This window comes from Phaethon lepturus, unplaced genomic scaffold, assembly GCF_000687285.1.
Source record: "Phaethon lepturus isolate BGI_N335 unplaced genomic scaffold, ASM68728v1 scaffold22835, whole genome shotgun sequence".
Taxonomy (NCBI): Eukaryota; Metazoa; Chordata; class Aves; order Phaethontiformes; family Phaethontidae; genus Phaethon; species Phaethon lepturus.
Genome location: NW_010540130.1, coordinates 1,666 through 2,041, shown reverse-complemented (window position 1 = coordinate 2,041; position 376 = coordinate 1,666). Strand labels below are relative to the sequence as shown.

General features: G+C 63.6%; 1 protein-coding gene across 1 annotated transcript in view; it reads right to left on the bottom strand.

The window, feature by feature from the left end:
- Nucleotides 1-19: 19 nt before the first annotated feature.
- The window catches only part of HOXB2 (homeobox B2), a gene marked incomplete at its 3' end in the record, with an annotated part of 2,014 nt that continues 1,657 nt past the window's right edge, over nt 20-376 (bottom strand). The window contains exon 2 of the mRNA XM_010287362.1: nt 20-340. Within this exon, the coding sequence (XP_010285664.1) occupies nt 20-340 (321 nt within the window). The remainder of the gene's footprint in view (nt 341-376) is intronic.

Below are 376 nucleotides of genomic sequence, written 5' to 3'. Positions count from 1 at the left end.
TCGCCTCTGAGCGACCCGCCGGGCTCCGGAGCCGGGCCGAGAGCCGGGCTCTCCTCGGCCTCCTCCGCCGGGTCGCTACCCTCGTCCGGGCTGGGGTAAGCGAGATCCCCATCGAGGGTTTCCTTGTACTGGGTTTGCCTCTTGTGCTTCATCCGGCGGTTCTGGAACCAGACCTTGACTTGTCTCTCGGTGAGGTCGAGCAGAGCCGCGATCTCCACCCGCCGGGGCCTGCAGAGGTATTTGTTGAAGTGAAATTCCTTCTCCAGCTCCAGCAGCTGCGTGTTGGTGTACGCGGTCCGGAGCCTCCTGGAGCCGCTGGTGTCTGCCAGCCCCTGGGAGTCTTAAACACACAGAAAACCCCACGTTGCAAAGAGGG